The following is an 18,153-nucleotide window of genomic DNA, read 5'->3' as shown; positions in this document are numbered from 1 at the left end:
AGACCCCATCAGTCTCGCAGCAGACACAGAGGAATTCATCAGGTGAATGAGGCTGCGGGAGTTCTTCCACAAATCCCAAGAGGCCAACAGCGAACACAATGAGACAGCTAATGAACCAGAACAGCAGACAGAGAGACCCTCAGTGCAACCGAAGAGGAAAGAGTCGAATTGGACTCCTCCGGAAGGCCGCTGCCCTCGACTTGACATGTATGCCCAAGCCATCAGGAGGTGCGTCAACACCAAATTCATCAGCCGCACTCACAAGACAGCACCGAACATCACCCAAGCACAACGCAACGCCATCCACGCTCTCAAGACCAACCACAACATTGTCATCAAACCAGCAGACAAAGGAGGGGCCATTGTCATATTGAACAGAACGGATTACTGCAAAGCAGTGGACCGACAACTGAACAACGAGAAACACTACAGACAGTTACCCACAGATCCGACCAAAGAACACACCCGTCAACTCAACACTCTGATCAAAACCTTTGAGCCGGACCTTCAGAGCACCCTCCGTGCTCTCATCCCACGTACTCCCCGCATTGGAGATCTCTACTGCCTCCCAAAAATACACAAGGCAAACACACCCGGCCGTCCCATCGTTTCAGGAAATGGAACCCTGTGCAAGAACCTCTCCGGCTATGTCGAGGGCATCTTGAAACCCATTGTACAAAGAACCACCAGCTTTTGTCGCGACACTATGGACTTCCTACAGAAACTCAACACACATGGAGCAGTTGAACCAGGAGCACTCCTCGTCACAATGGATGTCTCGGCACTCTACACCAGCATCCCCCATGATGATGGCATTGCTGCAACGGCCTCAGTACTCAATGCCGTCAACTGCCAGTTTCCAGATGCAATTTTACAACTCATCCGCTTCATCCTGGACCACAATAGCTTCACCTTCAACAACCAGTTCTTCATCCAGACACATGGAACAGCCATGGGGACAAAATGCGCACCTCAATATGCCAACATCTTCATGCACAGGTTCGAACAAGACTTCTTCACCGCACAGGACCTTCAACCGATGCCATACACTAGATACATCGATGACATTTTCTTCCTTTGGAGTCATGGTGAGCAATCACTGAAACAACTATATGATGACATCAACAAGTTCCATCCCACCATCAGACTCACCATGGACTACTCTCCGGAATCGGTTGCATTCTTGGACACACGCATTTCCATTAAGGACGATCACCTCAGCACCTCACTGTACCGCAAGCCCACGGATAAACTCATGATGCTCCACTTCTCCAGCTTCCACCCTAAACACGTAAAAGAAGCCATCCCCTACGGACAAGCCCTCCGAATACACAGGATCTGCTCGGATGAGGAGGATCGCAACAGACACCTCCAGACGCTGAAAGATGCCCTCATAAGAACAGGATATGGCGCTCGACTCATCGATCAACAGTTCCGATGCGCCACAGCGAAAAACCGCACCGACCTCCTCAGAAGACAAACACGGGACACAGTGGACAGAGTACCCTTCGTCGTCCAGTACTTCCCCCGAGCGGAGAAGCTACGGCATCTCCTCCGGAACCTTCAACATGTCATTGGTGAAGACGAACATCTCGCCAAGGCCATCCCCACACCCCCACTTCTTGCCTTCAAACAACCACGCAACCTCAAACAGACCATTGTCCGCAGCAAACTACCCAGCCTTCAGGAGAACAGTGACCACGACACCACACAACCCTGCCACACAACCTCTGCAAGACGTGCCGGATCATCGACACGGATGCCATCATCTCACGTGAGAACACCATCTACCAGGTACACGGTACCTACTCTTGCAACTCGGCCAACGTTGTCGACCTGATACGCTGCAGGAAAGGATGTCCCGAGGCATGGTACATTGGGGAAACCATGCAGACGCTACGACAACGGATGAATGAACACCGCTCGACAATCACCAGGCAAAACTGTTCTCTTCCTGTGGGGGAGCACTTCAGCAGTCACGGGCATTCAGCCTTGGATCTTCAGGTAAGCGTTCTCCAAGGCGGCCTTCACGACACACGACAGCGCAGAGTCGCTGAGCAGAAACTGATAGCCAAGTTCCGCACACATGAGGACGGCCTAAACCGGGATGTTGGATTTATGTCACATTATCAGTAACCCCCACAGCTTCCCTCCTGGGCTTGTAGAATCTCACTAGCTGTTCTGTCTGGAGACAATACACATCTCTTTAACCTGTGTTTAATGTTCCCTCCACCCACATTATCTGTACCTTTATGACCTGGCTGGCTGTAGAGATTTGCATTCTAATTAGTATTCTGTAACTTGATTTCTGTGTCTGTGCACTGTTGGAGAACAGATATCCACTCCATCTGACGAAGGATCTGTGCTCCGAAAGCTTATGGTATTTGCTACCAAATAAACCTGTTGGACTTTAACCTGGTGTTGTGAGACTTCTTACTGTGTTTACCCCAGTCCAACGCCAGCATCTCCACATCATGCCACATTTCCTCAGTCTTCTGAGAAAGTAGAGGCATTTGTGGGCTTTCTTAACTATAGTGTCAGCATGGGGGGACCAGGACAGATTGTTGGTGATCTAGACACCTAAAAACCTGAAGGTCTTGACCCTTTCTAAATTTGCGGATGATACAAAGATATGTAGAGGGACTGGTAGTGTTGAGGAAGTCGGGAGGCTGCAGAATGACTTGGACAGGCTAGGCAAATGGGCAAAGAAGTGTCAGATGGAATATAACGTGGGGAAGTGTGAGGTTATTCACTTTGGTCGGAAGAATAAAGGCGTAGACTATTTTCCAAATGGTGAAAGGCTTCGGAAATCTCAAGCACAAAGGGACTTGGGAGTCCTGGTTCTGGACTCTCTTAAGGTTAACATGCAGGTTCAGTTGGCAGTTACGAAGGCAAATTCAATGCTAGCATTCATTTCTAGAGGGCTAGAAAACAAGAGCAGGGGTGTACCGCTGAGGCGGTATCAGGCTCTGGTCAGACCCCATTTGGAATATTGTGAGCAGCTTTGGGCCCCATCCTAAGGAAGGATGTGCTGGCCTTAGAGGGGGTCCAGAGGAGGTTCACAGGAATGATCCCAGGAATGAAGGGTTTGTCATATGAGGAGCAGTTGAGGAGTCTGGGTCTGTAGTCGATGGAGTTCAGAAGGATGAGGGGGGATCTAATTGAAACTTACAGAATACTGAGAGACCTAGATAGAATGGACGTGGAGAGGATGTTTCCACTAGTGGGACACCTCAGAGTGAAGGGACGCTCCTTTAAAACTGAGATGAGGTGGAATTTCTCGAGAGGAGGGTGGCAAATGTGAAACTCATTGCCACAAAGGGCTGTGGAGGCCAGGTCATTAAGTGTCTTTAAGACAGAGATGGATAGGTTCTTGATCAATAAGGGGATCAAAGGTTATGGGGGGAAGGCAGGAGAATGGGGATGAGAATCATATCAGCCATGATTGAATGGCAGAGCAGACTCGATGGGCCAAATGGCCTAATTCTGCCCTGATATCTTATGGTCATATGGATCACTGTCTTTTAGTCACAAAGGCTGAGGGAGTCATGCCTCTCTCAGGGGGTGGCATTTCTCTCAGGAGCACAACACACAAGGGTCTATGTTCACTCAATGTCTGTTCGAGGCAGAGCGACTGCCCCCAATCAATGAGCTCCTGTGTCCATTCCTCAGTGCAGAGTTCCTTCAGCCTGATCCTCCCACAGTACTCAGCCTGATACAGAGTTAGCTCTTCTAACCATCAGCCTTTGCTGTTGTCTTCATTCGCTTTATGGTTATGCATCAGGTTATACTCTCTTTAGATCAGTCAAGAATTAGGGTCATGAATGCGGCCATCCGCCCCATTAAGTCCATGCTGGTTCCCTGTGAATCAAACCATTGCCCCGTTCTATCCCTGTACCCCTGTCGGTTTATTTCCCTCAATTGCCCATCCAATTTCCTTTTGGAAAGATTCCATCATCTCTGTTTCTCTGCCCATCGTAGGAAGTGGGTTCCAGATATTTATCACTTTCATCAAATGAAAATGAATCTGAGAGCAGAGAAGGAGGCCATTCCAGCCATTGTACCCATGATATCCCTTTGAACAAGATCCTCCATTAATCCCATATTTCATTTAGAATCTGTCCAGTTCCCTTTTGAAAGATCCAGTTTAATTTGCTTCCTGCACCATTTTCAGACAGTGAATTCCAAATCACAACAACTCATTCTGTTTTAAACCAAATAATTTCACGATATATTGTGTTTGGATTTTCACAGGGGATTTGGAAACGGAGTGAAAGACATGGTTGTTACTCAAAATTGAGACTCAGTCTTTATTAATGATCTCCATGAGTGGACTGAGTGTGATGTATCCAAGTTGGGGACTATTCCTAAAAAGGAAATTACATTTCTGCAGCTTCTTGCATGACCACAAGATCTTGGAAAGTGTTTTACGGTCAAGTTATTTTGAAGTGTAGTCACTGTTGTGATGTGGGTAAATGTAGGGGTGCCTCAGAAATGAAAATGATCACTTCCATCTGTATTAACAGTTAAATATAACTAGGTCAAGGAAGCCATGTTAAACTCTAACATGTGATGAGAACTTTATATCATAAAGCTAAAAGCTTCCAGACACTGCTGAGCAAGCAATTAAGGAATTCTTCAATCATTTTGATAAGTTAGAGGACGCTATATTCTGCTAAAGTCTGGCTCAAGAATGAGGCTGATTGTTCAACCTGATCAAGATTAGTAAGAAAGCTTTGTGTCTTTCACAAAGTATATTTTTGAACCATTGTATCTTGTATTAACCAAATGTATTAATTAAAGATTACTGTAATAATTAGCTACCAGTCAGTAACAGATGGTTGAATAAGTTGTGAGCCATAATTGAGTTAAAGTTAATGAATCAATAATGAATCAGTAGTTATAATGAAAGATTGAGTTTTATTTGCAGTCAAATGTAAAAGCTTAATTGCTGTGTATGTAAAGAATGTGCAGTGAAGATAAATGTACTGGCGAGAGAGACCTTCCAGCTCTGATTAGCCTCAACATTTGTACAGGGATTGTATAGAATCAGATAAAGTGATGGTGTGAAATTATTCTATTGTATTCCTGATAATGACAGAAAATGGGGCAAGTAATTGAGGATACAATTAATCTAGTGACAAAACTGCTTTCTTTCTTCACTACAACCATTACCTCTCCCTTTGCCTTTTGTTCCAGGACATTTTTGACATTTAATCTCGTCGCCCTCGAACCAATCCCTGACTTTCCCTTTTGTTCGACCTGACCCTCCCCCTTTCTCACCGGTATCAAACCCATCACATTTCTCCCTCTAGTTCTGAAGTAGAGTTACATTGGACGTGAAACATTAACTCAGTTTCCCTCCCCACAGATGCCTGCCAGACCTGTGTTTTTCCAGTTCTTTCTGTATTTATTTTAGATCTACCTGCAGTGGAGGAAAAACACTATTTATTATCCAGGATAAAATAAATGCCTTTCATCAATTTTTGTGGATCATTTTGTTTATTTGTTTGTTTAGCTATGAGGAGGTTGGAGAAACTTGGTTTGTTCTCACTGGAACAACAGAGGTTGAGGAGCGACCTGATTGAAGTCTACAATATTATGAGGGGCATGGGTGGAATGGATAGTCAAACGCTTTTTCCCAGGGTGGAAGAGTCACAGCTTTAAGGTGCGAGGGGCAAGGTTTAAAGGAGATGTATAAGGCGGATTTTTTACACAGAGTGTACTTTAGAATGGACTTTAGTAAAGCGTTTGACAAAGTCCCTCATGGTAGGCTGGTGAAAAAGGTAGGATCTCATGGGATAAAGGGGGAGGTGGCTAGATGGGTGGAGAACTGGCTTGGTCACAGAAGACAGAGGGTGGTAGTGGAAGGGTCTTTTTCCGGCTGGAGGCCTGTGACTAGTGGTGTTCTGCAGGGCTCGGTATTGGGACCTCTGCTGTTTGTGATTTATATAAACGATCTGGAAGAAGGTGTAATTGGGGTGATCAGTAACTTTACGAACGACACAAAATTGGCAGGACTTGCAGATAGTGAGGAGCATTGTCAGAAGCTACAGAAGGATATCGATAGGCTGGAGATTTGGGCAAAGAAATGGCAGATAGAGTTCAATCCTGATAAATGCGAAGTGATGCATTTTGGTAGAAATAATGTAGGGAGGAGCTATACGATAAATGGCAGAACCATAAAGGGTGTAGATACGCAGAGGGACCTGGGTGTGCATGTCCACAGATCCTTGAAGGTGACGTCACAGGTGGAGAAGGTGGTGAAGAAGGCATATGGCATGCTTGCCTTTATAGGACGGGGCATAGAGTATAAAAGTTGGGGTCTGATGTTGCAGATGTATAGAACGTTGGTTCGGCCGCATTTGGAATACTGCGTCCAGTTCTGGTCGCCACACTACCAGAAGGACGTGGAGGCTTTGGAGAGAGTACAGAGGAGGTTTACCAGGATGTTGCCTGGTATGGAGGGGCTTGGTTATGAGGAGAGATTGGGTAAACTGGGGTTGTTCTCCCTGGAAAGACGGAGGATGAGGGGAGACTTAATAGAGGTGTATAAAATTATGAAAGGCATAGATAGGGTGAACGGTGGGAAGCTTTTCCCCAGGTCGGTGGTGACGTTCACGAGGGGTCATAGGTTCAAGGTGAAGGGGGGAGGTTTAACACAGATATCAGAAGGACATATTTTACACAGAGGGTGGTGGGGGCCTGGAATGCGCTGCCAGGCAAGGTGGTGGAGGCGGACACACTGGGGACGTTTAAGACTTATCTAGATAGCCATATGAACGGAGTGGGAATGGAGGGAGACAAAAGAATGGTCTAGTTTGGACCAGGGAGCAGCACGGGCTTGGAGGGCCGAAGGGCCTGTTCCTGTGCTGCATTGTTCTTTGTTCTTGAAGGTGGTGGGTGCCTGCAACTCGCTGCCGGGGGTGGTAGTGGAAGCGGATACGGTAGTGACTTTTAAGGGGCATCTGAACAAATACATGAATAGGATGGAAATAGGGGAACATGGTCCCCGGAAGGGTAGGGGGTTTTAGTTAAGTCAGGCAGCATGATCAGTGCAGGCTTGGAGGGCCTGTTCTTGTGCTGTAATTTTCTTTGTTCTTATTTCATTGGAAATGTGCTCTCCCAGGCTCAAAGAGCCTCAGCTCATTGGAAGCAGAGGGGTGAAACCAGCCAGTCCAGCAGAAAGAAAACCCTTCAACCTTCCACTTCACCAACTGTCAGAATGAACATGGTTCAGTGCTGGATGTGATTAACAGCAGAAACCAACTCGATAATCATTTGTGAATCTGTTGGTGTTTCTGCAGGTTGGATAACCGAGTCAATCCCTTCCCACACACAGAGCAGGTGAACGGCCGCTCCCCAGTGTGAACTCGCTGGTGTATCCGCAGTGCAGATGACCATTTAAATCTCATTGTGCAGTGAGAGCAGCTGAACGGTCTCTCCTCAGTGTGAATGCGCTGGTGGGACACCAGATCCACTGAGCTTTTGAATCCGCTCCCACAGTCAGAACATTTAAAGGGTCTCTCATTGCTGTGAATGAGATTGTGTCTCAGCAGGATGGATAACTGAGTGAACCCGTTCCCACACACAGAGCAGGTGAATGGCCTCTCCCCAGTATGAACTCGCTGGTGTTTCCGCAGGTGGAATGACGTTCTAAACTTCTTTGAGCAGTGAGAGCAGCTGAACGGTCTCTCCTCAGTGTGAGTGCGTTGGTGGGACACCAGTTCTCGAGAACTTTTAAATCCACTCCCACAGTCAGTACATTTAAAGGGTCTCTCATTGGTGTGAGTGACTTTGTGACTCAGCAGGTGGGAAATGCGAGTGAATCCCTTCCCACACTGAGAGCAGGTGAACGGTCTCTCCCCGGTGTGAACTCGCTGGTGTCTCTGCAGGCTGGATGACTGAGTGAATCCCTTCCCACACACAGAGCAGCTGAACGGTCTCTCTCCAGTGTGACTGCGTCGATGAGTTTCCAGCTCTGATGGGGCTTTGTATCCCTTCCCACATTCCCCACATTTCCACGGTTTCTCTATGGTGCGGGTGTCCTTGTGACTCTCCAGGTTAAACAATCAGTTAAATCTCACACAGAACACGGGTACAGTCTCTCCCGCTGTGAATGCTGCAATGTATTTTCAGGCTGTGTAACTGGTGAAAGCTCTTTCCACACTCAGTGTACTGGAACACTCTCACTCGGGTGTGTGTGTGTGTCTCGGTGCTTTTCCAGTCACACTGATGTTGAGAATCTTCTGAAGCAGAAAGAACAGAGAAACATTTCACCTTCTAGAATCAAAGGTCAGTGATATTCAGGTCCCGATAAATTGAATGCTGACGTGATGTTTGTTTTGAGTTTTTGTCTGTAAATCCTCACCTTCTGATATCCTGTAAAACGAGTTTGAAAAATTCATCACAGTCAGTACAGGATAGAAATTCAGAACAGACAATTCTAGTTTCTATAGAATATTCTTTCCTCTCTCATTCCCCAAAAGCTGTAAATCTCCATCCCACACACACTCCCTCCATTCTCACTCTGCTGTATCTAATATTCACCCTCCCAATTCTCCTGAAGGTGCTGATTGAGGCTGATTGACAGATCCATGCTCACTGCTTCCTGTCCTGGACACAGAGAGCTGGAAATCTCCATGCAGGCTTCCGGCCGAACAGAAATATGACTATATTCCTCGACTAAGAATGTTTTAAATGGATTGTTTCAATTAGTGAAGATACAGGGGGTTGTGACTGATGATAGTCTTGAACTTGCTGCCTGTGAGGGTGGTCATAGAGTTTGACAGCACGGAAAGAGGCCCTTCGGCCTATCGTGTTTGCGCCGACCATCAAACACCTTTCTATTCTAATCCCATTTTCCACTCTTGGTGTGTAACCTTGTATGCTATGACATTTCAAGAGCTCATCTAAATACTTCTTAAATGTTTCATGCAGTGAGTTCCAGATTCCCACCACCGTCTGAGTGAAAAGTTTTTCCTCACATCTTCTACAAACCTCCTGCCCCTGAACTGAGATCCATGCCTTTGGTTATTGCCCCCTCTACTAAAGAGAAAAGTTCCTTCCTGTCCCCCTCCATCTGTGCCCCTCAGAATTTTATACACCTCAATAAGGTCCCCCTCACCCTTCTCTGCTCCAAGAAAAACGCCAGCCTATCCAGTTTCTCTTGATAGCTGAAACACTCCAGCCCAGGCAACACCCTGGGGAATTTCCTCTGCACCTTCTCCAGTGCAACTACATCCTTCCCATAGTGTGGCGACCAGAACTGCACACAGTACTCCAGCTGTGGCCTATCCAGTGTTTTATATAGCTCCATCATAACCTCCCTGCTCTTATAGTCAATGCCTCGGTTAATAAAGGCAAGTATCCCATGTGCCTTCTGGACCACCTTATGTCGCTGTCCTACTGTCTTCAGAGATCTATGAACATACACACCAAGGTCCCTCTGATCCTCTGTACCTCCGAGGATCTGACTATTCATTGTGCATTCCGAGATGCCGCTTTTAAAAATTGCTTCAGTTGAAGCTAAAATGTAACCAAATGACTTCAACCAAGCACAGCATGTCAATACTACACTGGATCTTCGCCAAAAGGCCGAGAAGCGATACCTCCTGCTCTTAATAAACTGACAGAACACCTCTGGATTTGCTCACAGGTGTTGCTGAGAGGAGGAGGTTTGGTCTGAAGCTCATTGGCCAACTAACTTCCGCATTCAGACAATGGGGAGCTCTGATTGGCTGCAGGACCAAATAAACAAACTCAGATTAAATCAGGACAAAGTAAAAGGGGCAGCTCCCCAAAAAGGAGGGGGAACAGCCCGAACAGAAATCAAAATACAAAGGAAACTTAAAAACATCAAATTAAAATGTGATTATTGGGGTCAATAATGCACCCCAACCCCTACGGTGCCCAGCGGGCGCGGAAAGCGTCAACCTCGCCCGTGGACACCGCATGCTCCCTCTCCAGGGACACCTGGCCGCGAACGGAGCCGCGGTAGAGGGGAAGACAGTCAGGATGGACGGCCCCCTCGATCGCCCGCTGCCTGGACCGGTAAATGGCGCGTTTCGCCAGGCCCAGGAGCAGGTTCACGAGGAGGTCGCCATCCCGACCCTCCCCTCTCCGCACCGGGTGTCCGTAGATCAGGAGCGTGGGACTGAAGTGCAGACAAAACATCAATAAAAAGTTCTTCAGGAAAACATAAAGGGAGTGCAGCCTAAGACACACAACATAGACATGGTCCACGGACTCCACAAGGCCACAGAAAGGGCAGTCTTCGGAGCCCGTGAACCAGTGAATCCTACGGTTGTGCGGCACTGCTGCATGCATCACCCTCCACCCCAGGTCCCCGACGTAATTGGGGGAGATCCTTCCGTAGAGGGACCTCCAGCGGGGACCTCCGCCGCCCGGCGGCAACAAGGCCCGCCAAGGTGTATCCGGGCGACAGGCGAGGAGGCAGTAGTGGAAGGTGTGCAGCAGCAGCCCGCACAGGAAATGCCTCCGCGTGGTAGCAAAAGGCACGGAGGACATTTCCGCGAGGCGGCTCAGGCTGTGGGGCACCTCACCCAGGGGAGGGGGCTGAGGCTTTGGGCCAATGCGGAATTCCATCCGAACAGGGGAAAGCTTGGGCGGGATCCCACCGCACGCCTGCGCCACCTCCAGTTTGCGTGCAGTTTCGGGGCCGAGCACGACCGTCCTAAGGTCTAGGATGGCTTTGGTCGCGTGCCGGACGGACGTCCCCGCGCGCTCAGCCAGCACGCGGGGACTCATCCAGCCCGCTCCTCCGCCATCGAGCACATCCCCGATTCTGGTCACCCCGGCGTCCACAGCCCTCCTCTCCGCCAGCCACCTGAAGTTATACGGCTGGAGGAGCGGATTCCTGAGCAGCGGCTCTCGCACAAGAGCCGCTACTCCTGACAGGGGGGGCGGGGAGCTGCGTCGCGAGGCGACCTTGTTCCAGACAGTGAGGAGGTCCTGGTAAAAGACAGGCAACTCCTGCAGGGCGGTCGGAGCACGCCCCAGTTCGATATGCAGGAGCTGCACGTCATAATTGAGGCCGTGCCACTGGCGGAAGAAATACGTCGCCATGGCACACCACTGTGGAGGGGGCTCAACGTAAAGGTACCTCTGCAGGGCCTGGAGGCGGAAGGTCGCTATCTGAGTGCGGAGGCACACCAGACCTTGTCCGCCCTCCTTAAGCGGGAGATACAGGACCGCAGCAGAGACCCAGTGCAGTCGATTGCCCCAGAAGAACCGCAGGAGGGTTCTCTGGATATCGGTGACAAAGCCAGGGGGAGGGGTCAAAGGGACCAGCCGGTACCACAGCATGGAGGCGACCAGCTGGTTTATGACGCGAACTCGCGTAGGACAGCACTCGGAGCAGTCCTGTCCAGCGACTCAGGCGGGCGGAGACTTTGGCCTCCAGCTCCCGCCAGTTCGCCGGCCAGGATTCCTCGGCTGGGCAGAGATGGGCCCCCAAGTAGAGGAGGTTGGTCCTGCTCCAGGTGAAAGGCCTGAGCTCCGTCTCCCAAGGACCGACGAGTCCGGAGCACTTAGCCCAGTTGATCCTGGCAGAGGACGCGGCGGAGTACACCGCCTGGCATTCTCACATCCTCCGCAGGTCAGCCGGGACCTCCGATGTGGAGACAGGAGGAGGTTTGAGTTTGTCTGAAGATCAATCTTCATTCACACAAAGCCCGCGCTCTGATTGGCTGGAAGACCAGAGTCCTTCTGGTCCTCCAACTCTTCCCATTGGTCAACATCTCAGTATGAAGATCAGAGGGTGGGCTCTCCCCCGCACATGCGCAGCTTCCCCCTCCCTTAGACATGTGCAGTCCTGGGCCGGGGGGAGGGGGAGCTCACCGAGCGGCTTCTCGCTCTGGCCGGAGCCGTCAGCCGGTTGCCTGGAAACCTTGGCTCATGGAGGTGTAGGGGGAGGGGGAACAATGGGTGGGGGCGGGGCTCCCGGGTCCGCGCGCCCGGGCCTGCGCACTGGAACCCGGAGACGTCACCGCGGAGCAGAGAGATTCCTATTGGCTGATTCAGGCAGGGCTCCATTGTGACATCACAATGTGGAAGTTGACCAATGAGCTTCAGAGTGAAACTCCCTCCTCTGGGCCACACCTGGGAGGAAATCAATGTTTCCCCCGTTCCATTTCTCTTCTCATTCTGGGGGAAATTGGGGACTTGCAGCAACTGAAGGGAATGAAGTGAATTCGGTCTGTATATTCCACACATTTCTACTCCAGTAATGTAGACATTTCTCTGTCTGGCAGCCTGCATGGAAATTTTCAGCTCTCTGCATCCAGAGCAAGAAGCAGTGAGCATGGATCTGTCAATCACACATGAGGACGGCCTCAACCGGGATCTTGAGTTCATGACACACTATCTGTAACCCCCACCACTTGCCTGGGCTTGCAAAATCTCACTAACTGTCCTGGCTGGAGACAATACATATCTCTTTAACCTGTGCTTAACCCTCTCTCCACTCACATTGTCTGTACCTTTAAGACTTGATTTCCTGTAAAGACTCGCATTCCAACCATTATTCTGTAAATTGAGTTTGTGTCTTTGTGCCCTGTTTGTGAACAGAACTCCCACTCACCTGATGAAGGGGCAGCGCTCCGAAAACTAGTGGCTTATGCTAACAAATTAACCTGTTGGATTTTAACCTGCTGTTGTGAGACTTCTTACTGTGCTTACCCCAGTCCAACGCCGGCATCTCCACACTCTGAGTGGAAACAGAGAGAATTAGGAGAGGCCGGAGGTGAGGCGAGAGATTTTATACATCTACAACTCAACAGGAACTTTGACAGAATTTCCAAACCCTGTAAACACCATCAGCTCCAAGTTCCTATCCAACTCACACACCATCCTGACTTGTCTGACATCCAGTACTGAAAGAACAGAAATTTATTTCATATAAATACTGGGAAGACTGAACCCATTGTGTTCAGTCCCCACTACAAACTCCACTCCCTCGCCAACAACTTTATCTCTCCTCCTGGCAACTGTCTGAGGCTGAACCAGGCTGTTCACAACCAGGGTGAAATAGTTCATCCCAAGATGAGCTTCCAGCCAAACGTCCACATCATCATCAAGACCACCTTCATTCATAGAATCATTAATAGTAATTAATTAATAATAATGAATAATAAAATACAGTGTAGAAGGAGGCCATTCAGCCCATCGAGCCTGCACCGACAACAATCCCATCCAGGCCCTATCCACATATTTCCCTGTTAACCCCCTGATAGCAAGTGGCAATTTATCATGGCCAATCTTTCTAACCGGCACATAGAAGCATAGAATATTACAGCACAGAAACAGGCCTTTTGGCCCTTCTTGGCTGTGCCGAACCATTTTTCTGCCTCGTCCCACTGACCCGCACCTGGACCATATCCCTCCACACCCCTCTCATCCATGTACCTGTCCAAGTTTATCTTAAATGTTAAAAGTGAGCCCGCATTCACCACTTCATCTGGCAGCTCATTCCACACTCCCTCCACTCTCTGCGTGAAGAAGCCCCCTCCCTAATATTCCCTTTAAACTTTTCCCCCTTCACCCTTAACCCATGTCCTCTAGTTTTTTTCTCCCCTAGCCTCAGTGGAAAAAGCCTGCTTGCATTCACTCTATCTATACCCATCATAATTTTATACACCTCTATCAAATCTCCCCTCATTCTTCTACGCTCCAGGGAATAAAGTCCTAACCTATTCAACCTTTCTCTGTAACTCAGTTTCTCAAGTCCCGGCAATATCCTTGTAAACCTTCTCTGCACTCTTTCAACCTTATTAATATCCTTCCTGTAATTAGGTGACCAAAACTGCACACAATACTCTAAATTCAACCTCACCAATGTCTTATATAACCTCATCATAACATTCCATCTCTTCTACTCAATACTTTAATTTATAAAGGCCATTGTACCAAAAGCATTCTTTACAACCCTATCTACCTGTGACGCCACTTTTAGGGAATTATGTATCTGTATTCCCAGATCCCTCTGTTCTACTGCACTCTTCAGTGTCCTACCATTTACCTTGTATGTTCAACCTTGGTTTGTCCTTCCAAAGTGCAATACCTCACACTTGTCTGCATTAAACTCCATCTGCCATTTTTCAGTCCATTTTTCTAGCTGGTCCAAATCCCTCTGCAAGCTTTGAAAACCTTCCTCACTAAACACTACCCCTCCAATCTTTGTATCAACAACAAATTTGCTGATCCAATTTACCACATTATCATCCAGATCATTGATATAGATGACAAACAACAATGGATCCAGCACTGATCCATGTGGCACACCACTCGTCACAGGCCTCCAATCAGAGAAGCAATCCTCCACTACCACTCTCTGGCTTCGTCCATTGAGCCAATGTCGAATCCAATTTACTACCTCTCCATGTATACCTAGCGACTGAACCATCCTAACTAACCTCCCATGTGGGACCTTGTCAAAGGCGTTACTGAAGTTCATGGAGACAACATCCACTGCCTTCCCTTCATCCACTTTCCTGGTAAACTCCTCGAAAAACTCTAATAGATTGGTTAAACATGACCGACCACGCACAAAGCTGGACTCTCCCTAATAAGTCCCTGTCTATCCAACTATTTGCAGATCCTATCTCTTAGTACTCCTTCCAATAATTTATCTGCTGCTGACATCAAAGTTACCAGCCTATAATTTCCCACATTACTTTTTGAGCCTTTTTAAACAACGGAACAACATGAGCTATCCTCCAATCATCCGGCACCTCACCCGTGGATACCAACATTTTAAATATATCTGCCAGGGCCCTTTGGACTGTGGAAGGAAACCGGAACACCCGGAGGAAACCCACACAGACACGGGGGGAATGTAGAAACTCTGCACAGACAGGGACCCGAGGCTGGAATTGAACCCGGGTCCCTGGCGCTGTTAGGTAGCTGCACTAACCACTGTGGCACCAGGCCACATGTCAGTGCCATTGCCCGACTCCAGCCCAGTCTCAGCTCATCTGGAACCCTCACGCATTCCATTGTGACGTCCCACCCTCACCCATTCCATTGTGACGTCACACCCTCACCCATTCCATTGTGACGTCACACTCTCACCCATTCCATTGTGATGTCACACTCTCACCCATTCCATTGTGACGTCAGGGCTTCACTCTCAGATCACAATCCCTGCCGGCCTCCCACATGCAGCCTCAATGGCGGCAGTCAGCCCGGGTCTAACACTACAAGCTGCAGCTCCATTTGGTACAAAGGGGGGGACCGGGAAGTTCATTTCCGGGGTTTGGGTTTGAACAACATGTTTACAAAGTCTCTCCACCCACCCGCCACATTTATCATTCCCCGCACGCCGCCCTCTACCTCGCATTGATCTCGCTTCCACATGAAAACCGTCCGTCTGTCCGTCGCCATTACCCGCACTGCGCATGCTTCAGGTCCCGCCCCTCATTCACTCCGATTGGTTGGAGGACCAGCTGCTGCCGCTCAGTCCTCCAGCCCCGCCCCCTCTTCCTATTGGTCCGGAGCTGCCGTCAATCAGTGCCCGGGCATTGTGATGTGGAGCATGCGCAGTGTCATTGCTGTCCTTGGCGCTTGTTTGTCCCGGAGAAGCGGAGTCAGCGTTAGGCGGTGGCTGGGAGGATTTGGAAACACTTTGTGGATCCGCAAACCCTTCAGAATCATTGTCAGCTCCCTGGTTTGCAGCTGCGGGGCTTCTCCCTCCCTCCCTCCCGGGAACCGGCCCAGGTTAACGGCCCCATCCTGGCTCAGCCACTGGAGGATGGTTCACATCAGAGGATGGGGGAGGGGGACAATAAATAAGAGGTTACACTTTGGCCTCAAATCAATGAGGACTCTGATCTCTGGGAAGGAAGGAAACCCTGGGAGGTGGGCGGGGAGGATTCACAAACACCCGCTGGAGGTCCCAACACCCCCAGTAAGACCCATTGGTTTTATTGTCAGTCTGCAGACAGGAGCTGGAGAACTGAACCCAGACAGAGGAGAGGGAGGGAGAAAACTGGGAGTGGAGGAAAGAAATGGTGAGATGGGTTTGGATTTCAGCCCAGGGAGGAGGGAGAGTGTGTGGGACGGGGATTTACTGATTTGGGGGAACAAGAAAGGAAAAAATGTTCCAGAGAAACTAGAATTGTCTGTTCAGAGTTTGTATCGTGTTCTGACAGTGATGACTTTTCTAAACTGTTTTTACAGGATATTGGAAGTGAAAGATTGGCAGACAGAAAACTCAAACCGGACATCACATCTGACAAAGTCATTCAGTTCCTTCGGAGCTGAACATCATTGGTCTTTGAATTTAGAAAGAGAAATATTTGTCTGTTCTGCCTGTGGGCAAAGAAATTAAACATCAGTATGACCGGAAAAGCATCGAGACAAACACACCCGAGTGAGAGTGTTCCAGTGAACTGAATGTGGAAAGAGCTTTAACCAGTTACACAGCCTGAAAAAACATCACAGTTCACAGCAGGGTGAAACTACGTGTCTGTTGTGTGTGTGGATGAGGCTTGAACTGATCATCCAACCTGGAGAAACACAAGGGCACCAGCACCATGGAGAAACCGTGGAAATGTGTGGATTGTGGGAAGGGATTCGGTTTCCCATCACAACTGGAAGTTCATCGGCGCAGTCACACTGGGGAGAGGCCGTTCACCTGCCCTGTGTGTGGGAAGGGATTCACTCGCTCATCCCACATTGTGACACACCAACTTGTTCACACTGATGAGAAACTGTTTACATGTTCTGACTGTGAGAAGAGTTTTAAATGCAAAAAGGATCTGCTGATGCACCAACGTATTCACACTGGGGAGAGACCGTTCACCTGCTCTGTGTGTGGGAAAGGATTCATTCAGTCATCCCACCTGCAGACACATCAACTTGTTCACTCTGATAACAAACTTTTTCATTGTTCTAACTGTGAGAAGAGCTTTAAAAACAAAAAGGATCTGCTAACGCACCAATATGCTCACACTGGGGAGAGGCCATTCACCTGCTGTGTGTGTGGGAAGGGATTCAGCCGTCCATCTGCCCTACTGAACCACCAGAGAATTCACACTGGGGAGAGGCCCTTCACCTGCTCCGACTGTGGGAAGGGATTTATTAATTCATCCAACCTTCTGATACACCAGCAACTCCACACAGGGGATCGACCGTTCACCTGCTCTGAATGTGGGAAGGGATTCACCCGTTCATACAACCTTCTGACACGCCAGCAGGTTCACAGTGAGGAGAGGCCATTCACTTGCTCCGTGTGTGGGAAGGGATTCACTCGTTCATCCAACCTATTGAATCACCAGCGAGTTCACACTGGGGAGAGGCCGTTCACCTGCTCCATGTGTGGGAAGGGATTCAGTCAGTCATCCAACCTGCTGACACATCAGAGAATTCACAGTGGGGAGAGGCCATTTACCTGCTCTGTCTGTGGGAAGGGATTTTCTCATTTATCTTATCTTCTGAAACACCAGCGAGTTCACACTGGGGAGAGGCCGTTCACCTGTAATGTCTGTGGAAAGGGATTTGTTCAGTCATCCCACCTGCTAACACACCGGCGAGTTCACAAAGGACTGCAAGGTTTGGATTCTACACTTATCGATGCTGTTAATCATATCCAGGTCTGAATCATCTTCACTCTGACTTTTTTCTTCTGTTGAGGTTTGATATTCTGAATAAATGTGAAATAGACATTTGATTGAATCATTGTTGTAGATTTTTGTCTTTTCCATTTGAGTGTTTAACGTCACCAGGCTGGAGCTTAGAAAGGGCAATCTGAGGGAGGATCATACAGTCGGAACAGAACTTCATTCTTGACCCAGTCCTTCAGGGTCTCACTGAGAGGGACAAACAGCACTTTGGTCTTTTTCATCACTTTTCACTGACAGCAAAGTCCCCGTGTGGGTGAATCCTGAGGTGTGTGAGAAATGTGTCCCAGTCGTTCTTTTCCATGGTTCAGAGCTCCTAGACACGGAACAGAAGCTCCTTTACAACTGTGTTTAGAGTCAGGAAGAACAGTGGTGAATGCTGGAAACGTGCTGTCAAAGATTGGTGTAAAACTGGGATCTATTCCTGACTGAGAGTGAAACGGCAGGATTATGTTTCCAGACTAAAAATGCAAAAAAGTCTAAAACATTTTAATGTGTGTGTGTGTCAGTC

General features: G+C 48.7%; 1 protein-coding gene across 1 annotated transcript in view; it reads left to right on the top strand.

The window, feature by feature from the left end:
- LOC144480752 (uncharacterized) overlaps positions 1–17,621 on the top strand; it is a 100,105-nt gene extending 82,484 nt beyond the window's left edge. Inside the window, 1 exon segment of the mRNA XM_078200331.1 lies at positions 16,947–17,621. Coding sequence (XP_078056457.1) covers positions 16,947–17,621 — 675 coding nt within the window.
- The last annotated feature ends 532 nt before the right edge of the window (positions 17,622–18,153 follow it).

This window comes from Mustelus asterias, chromosome 30 (assembly GCF_964213995.1).
Source record: "Mustelus asterias chromosome 30, sMusAst1.hap1.1, whole genome shotgun sequence".
Classification (NCBI taxonomy): Eukaryota; Metazoa; Chordata; class Chondrichthyes; order Carcharhiniformes; family Triakidae; genus Mustelus; species Mustelus asterias.
The sequence above is the reverse complement of the archived record's forward strand: the minus strand, read 5'-3'. Positions and strand labels throughout refer to the sequence as shown.